This window comes from Panicum virgatum, chromosome 6N (assembly GCF_016808335.1).
Source record: "Panicum virgatum strain AP13 chromosome 6N, P.virgatum_v5, whole genome shotgun sequence".
Classification (NCBI taxonomy): domain Eukaryota; kingdom Viridiplantae; phylum Streptophyta; class Magnoliopsida; order Poales; family Poaceae; genus Panicum; species Panicum virgatum.
This window is the reverse complement of record NC_053150.1, coordinates 46,159,294-46,164,868: the sequence shown is the minus strand read 5'-3', so window position 1 is coordinate 46,164,868 and position 5,575 is coordinate 46,159,294. Positions and strand designations below refer to the sequence as shown.

Genomic DNA, 5,575 nt, shown 5'->3' with positions numbered 1-5,575 from the left:
GACACTCACCTACCATGTCGAGGACCGGCAGTTCGACTCCTCCCAAGTGCAATCCGTATGTAATTTCCAAAATCACCCAATCTCCAATGTCGATTCAGTTTGTTCTTCGCATCTCTATTGAGCAACAGATATTAGTTAGTAATCTGTTCGTTCATTAGTAAGAAATTGGAGCCATTTTGTCGGGTTGCCTGCTTTTCTGAGATGCCATGAAATCGTATAGTTGGTAATTAATTTGCATAGAAATACTTGTTAGATGATGTAGGGGCAGAACAGATTGGTGTTTGGAACGCAGGAATAAGACCGCAGGAATAGATTTGTAGAGGGCCCTAGCAATGGAGGGGGGAAAAAAGACATCTTAGTCTATCTCCAACAGAGTAGGCATCAGGGTACCCATACCCAAAATGACTACGCGAGGGAGAGAAAACACGGTCCAACGGATGACGCGAATGGCGAACCCAAAATGGGTGGCGCGCAATGGAGAACGCAAATATGCATCTTCTCTCTCTTCAAGACGCAAATCCCTGCTGCTGGAGCTCCACCGCCAGCAGCCTCGCCCCCGCCGCTGCAGGCCCGTCCACTAGCCGTCTCGCCCCCGCCGCTCGTGATTCGCCACTGGCCGTCTCACCCCGCCCTGTTGCTGGAGCTCCGCGGCCACCCACCTCTGCACCTCCACCCACTGGCTCGCCGGCCACCTCGCCCCGCCGCCGAAGCTCCAGCCGCACCCTGCCTTGCTTCTCCTGCGCTTGAAGACGGAGGATGGCGACGAAGGTGGAGGCGGATCCGCGGCGAGCAAGTGAGGAGCCCGTGGTGGCGCGGCCAGGCGAGGAGCCCGAGGCAAGGCGCGCGCGGAGGAGGATGGCGACGCAGAGTATTTGCGTTCGGTGTGCTGTTGGAGTTTGATTTATTTTGGGTAACTCCCCTTTTCCTGTACATGACCCAAACAAGGGAATGGGTGTTGCGTTTAGGTTTCCATTATTAGAGACAGTCTTACCTGCAAAGCTAGTTAATCGTAAGGTAATAATCATGCTCCAAACCCCCTCGATCCAGAACCTTCCAAGTGCGGGAAAAAACAAAGACACAACGCCCACTGACTCATGGGCCCGGGGACTCCGTCCCCGGCACGGCCGGGCCCAGAAGACTTCGGGCCCAACGGCAAGTCAGTCAACTCGCTCCCCCCGCGCGCCCAGCCCCCCTTCCCGTCCCTGGTAGAACATTCGAGAGGCCCTCCTCTCCCCTCTCCCAATAAAACTCCCCACACCCCACGATCCTCCCCCATCTCATCCCTCGCCCCCTGGCGCTCCCTACAAACCCTACTCGCCTCCTCCCTCGCGCCGCCGCCTCCTCTTCTCTCCTCGCGTTCGGGAAAGGCCTCGTCATGGCCTCGGAGACGGAGACGTTCGCCTTCCAGGCGGAGATCAACCAGCTGCTCTCCCTCATCATCAACACCTTTTACTCCAACAAGGAGATCTTCCTCAGGGAGCTCATCTCCAACTCCTCCGATGTAAGATTTTACCCCCGACCCGCTCGTGCTCTTCTGTTTGCGGTTCTAGATCTGTGCGATAAACCCTTGCGTCGTCGTTTGATAGATCGGTTGGGTGTGTTACGCATCGTGCTTTGAATCTGGTGATGGGTTATGTAGTAGGGTTTTGCGCTAGCTCGCTGTTGACTATTCAGCTCATATCCGCGGCGTTCAACCTGAGCTTCTGAAGTGGTAAATATGGTCCCAAGTATTTTTGGATCTCGGTTGTGTATGCGGGAACTGAAAACTTGTACGGCTTATTATCTGAACGATCTGATACCGTACTGTGAACTGTGAGATTTGGTCCTGTTAACCTTATAGGAGTATGGTCCTTGCTAGATTAGAATGACTGGTTTATGTAGGGAACGTAGAAGGCTTCGTAGTACATGCTTCGATTGCTACATGGTTAAATTTATAGTGTGTTGATGCAGTTAATCGTGTTTATTGCATTGCAAATTTATAGTGTACATACAAATGCATGTGTTATTGGGCTTGATAAACTTCATGTAGTTTTTGCTGGATTAGAAGGGTAGACTGGGAAGGTAGAAAGGCATGTAGTACATGCTTTAATGTTAAATTGGTTGTTAGTTCAGTTAATTGTGTTTAGGGCAGTGCTAACCTGAATACTTGGTTGGAGGAGCTCCTGGTATGGCAAGGTGTGGCCATTGCCATACCTTGTTTTACCCGGAGTACCTCTACTTCTTATACATCCCTGATTTTTTAGTAGTTTTTTCTACACTGTCACCATGAATCAAGATTTAGAGCTCTATCTGATCTAGCTGTGCCATACCTAAACACTAGTCTGTCCTCCGCCACTACTTGGTTACCTACTGTAGAATAACTCTTGATATTAAGCTGTGCAAGTTTTATTTAATCACTTCTCAGCTCTTCATATTCTACTGTAATGCATGGACCCAACCCTTGAACAAATTTTGTGTGTGTTTTGACAGGCATTGGACAAGATCAGGTTCGAGAGCTTGACGGACAAGAGCAAGCTGGATGCCCAGCCAGAGCTGTTCATCCACATTGTTCCTGACAAGGCCTCCAACACTCTGACAATCATTGACAGTGGTATTGGTATGACCAAGTCTGATCTTGTGAACAACCTTGGTACCATTGCGCGGTCAGGCACAAAGGAGTTCATGGAGGCTCTGGCTGCTGGTGCTGATGTTTCTATGATTGGCCAGTTTGGTGTTGGTTTCTACTCTGCCTACCTTGTTGCTGAGAGAGTTGTTGTGACCACTAAGCACAACGATGATGAGCAGTACGTGTGGGAGTCTCAGGCTGGTGGCTCCTTCACTGTCACGCGTGATACCTCTGGGGAGCCCCTTGGCAGGGGTACCAAGATGACCCTCTACCTCAAGGATGATCAGGTATATAGAAATTTCCAGAATTATCGTGGTTAGTGTGTTATTACTGTGATGATGACATAGCCGGCCATTTGCTGTTTAACATATAGGACTAATAGATAGATCTGATCTGTTGGCTATTATCTTTGTTGAAACTATGAGGCTCCATTATCTTAATATAATAGGTTTCAAGTTTTGTGCTGTTTTGTAACTTGTGGTGATGTTCTGTTGGTTTAAGGCTAAATTGATAGTATATGTGAAGCATTATGTTGTTTAACTGATTCTAAATGTGGATGGTTAGGGAATGATTAGGAACTTGATTATTTTGTTGGGCTTGATTCATTCTAGGATCATTTAGAACAAGTTTTACAGGCTTTCGAGATATTGCTGTTAAATGATGCCTTTCTTTATCACTCTTTTTAATCATTTTCATGCATCTTATTCTGGAATGACTGAAGTAACACTGTTCATGCAGTCCTGGTACTATGTTAGTACTGAGATAAACATAACTTTTTTGTGCTGTTGTACTTAACATTAAGTTTGTTATTGTATGTTTAGAATACCCCTGAAAGTAATTCCATCATCTTGCTCATGAGTTGCTCTTATTTTCTGCAGTTGGAGTACCTTGAGGAGCGTCGCCTCAAGGATCTGATCAAGAAGCATTCTGAGTTCATCAGCTACCCAATCTCTCTCTGGACAGAGAAGACCACTGAGAAGGAGATTTCCGATGATGAGGATGAGGAAGATAAGAAGGATGAGGAGGGCAAGGTTGAGGATGTTGACGAGGAGAAGGAAGGGAAGGAGAAGAAAAAGAAGAAGATCAAGGAGGTATCTCACGAGTGGCAATTGGTCAACAAGCAGAAGCCTATTTGGATGAGGAAGCCTGAGGAGATTACCAAGGAAGAGTATGCTGCTTTCTACAAGAGCTTGACCAATGACTGGGAGGAGCATCTTGCTGTAAAGCACTTCTCTGTTGAGGGTCAGCTTGAGTTCAAGGCTGTCCTCTTTGTACCCAAGAGGGCTCCGTTCGACCTCTTTGACACTAGGAAGAAGCAGAACAACATCAAGCTCTATGTCCGCCGTGTCTTCATCATGGACAACTGTGAGGAGCTAATCCCAGAGTGGCTGAGCTTTGTCAAGGGCATTGTTGACTCTGAGGACCTTCCCCTCAACATCTCCCGTGAGACCCTCCAGCAGAACAAGATTCTCAAGGTCATCCGCAAGAACCTGGTCAAGAAGTGCGTTGAACTCTTCTTTGAGATTGCTGAGAACAAGGAGGATTACAACAAGTTTTATGAGGCCTTCTCCAAGAACCTCAAGCTTGGCATCCACGAGGACTCTCAGAACAGGAACAAGATTGCTGAGCTCCTGAGGTACCACTCCACCAAGAGTGGTGATGAGCTGACCAGCCTCAAGGACTATGTGACCAGGATGAAGGAGGGCCAGAGTGACATCTACTACATCACTGGTGAGAGCAAGAAGGCTGTGGAGAACTCCCCCTTCCTTGAGAAGCTGAAGAAGAATGGCTATGAAGTCCTGTACATGGTGGATGCCATTGATGAGTATGCCATTGGTCAGCTGAAGGAGTTTGAAGGCAAGAAGCTTGTCTCTGCCACCAAGGAGGGCCTGAAGCTCGATGAGAGTGAGGATGAGAAGAAGAGGAAGGAGGAGCTCAAGGAGAAGTTCGAGGGCCTCTGCAAGGTGATCAAGGAGGTGCTGGGTGACAAGGTTGAGAAGGTTGTTGTCTCTGATCGTGTAGTGGACTCCCCGTGCTGTCTCGTCACTGGTGAGTATGGCTGGACTGCCAACATGGAGAGGATCATGAAGGCCCAGGCGCTGAGGGACTCCAGCATGTCCGGATACATGTCCTCCAAGAAGACCATGGAGATCAACCCTGAGAATGCCATCATGGAGGAGCTCCGCAAGCGTGCTGAGGCTGACAAGAATGACAAGTCTGTCAAGGACCTTGTCATGCTGCTGTTCGAGACTGCGCTCCTCACCTCCGGCTTCAGCCTCGACGACCCCAACACCTTCGGCAGCCGCATCCACCGCATGCTCAAGCTGGGCCTGAGCATCGACGAGGACGAGACTCCTGAGGCTGACACAGACATGCCCCCACTGGAGGATGACGCTGGAGAGAGCAAGATGGAGGAGGTCGACTAAGCGCTGTGCGGTGGTGTTCGACTTAGCTTAGCTATTCGGGTTGCCAGTCTATGAACCTCTGAGTTATCGGTTTATTTTTTGTGTGGTGTTACTTTTCCTAGCCTGCAATGCATGGGGCTAGATGCTGTGGTGCCGTGGATTATCGAACTGTTTACGTTAATCGTCGGTGGCATAATAGTATTATTTAATCCCGCTGTCTTCCAATTTCTCTTCTGTTCGTCGTTTTGATTCCTGAGCTTTTTATTTTCTCCAGCTGATTTCCCATCGGCCATTGTTGCCTGCATTAGCTTGTTTTGCGGAATGTATCTGTGACTTTGCAGGCCGGCAGGTTAATAAAATTTGCGAGAGGTCTGTTCTTTCTGCTGTTGAGCTTCTGCAATGATATCCAGACGGTGGTTTGGTCTTGTGATTTGTGATGTATGCTAGTACTTGTTTTGAGCTTGTGATTATGTGGAGATATGCAGACCGGCATCTCATCGCGTGTAAATATGCTTGGCAAACACACCTTGGCAGTTAACGCGTAAATCCAGCCATCAAACAAATT

General features: G+C 48.5%; 1 protein-coding gene across 1 annotated transcript; it reads left to right on the top strand.

Annotated features, from left to right (window-relative positions):
• Positions 1 to 1,196: 1,196 nt before the first annotated feature.
• Positions 1,197 to 5,240, top strand: LOC120679000 (heat shock protein 81-1-like). Its single transcript, XM_039960485.1, has 3 exons — positions 1,197 to 1,501; positions 2,470 to 2,892; positions 3,484 to 5,240. The coding sequence occupies exons 1-3, from the start codon at positions 1,376 to 1,378 to the stop codon at positions 5,029 to 5,031; spliced, it is 2,097 nt and encodes a 698-aa protein (XP_039816419.1). The 5' UTR covers positions 1,197 to 1,375; the 3' UTR covers positions 5,032 to 5,240.
• The last annotated feature ends 335 nt before the right edge of the window (positions 5,241 to 5,575 follow it).

What these genes read in the sequence shown, in the direction of transcription:
- LOC120679000 (XM_039960485.1), top strand. Translation starts at nt 1,376, where the DNA reads ATGGCCTCGGAGACGGAGACGTTCGCCTTCCAGGCGGAGATCAACCAG. An exon ending in TCATCTCCAACTCCTCCGAT is followed by an intron (nt 1,502 to 2,469) that starts GTAAGATTTTAC and finishes GTGTTTTGACAG; the next exon opens with GCATTGGACAAGATCAGGTT. An exon ending in TCTACCTCAAGGATGATCAG is followed by an intron (nt 2,893 to 3,483) that starts GTATATAGAAAT and finishes TATTTTCTGCAG; the next exon opens with TTGGAGTACCTTGAGGAGCG.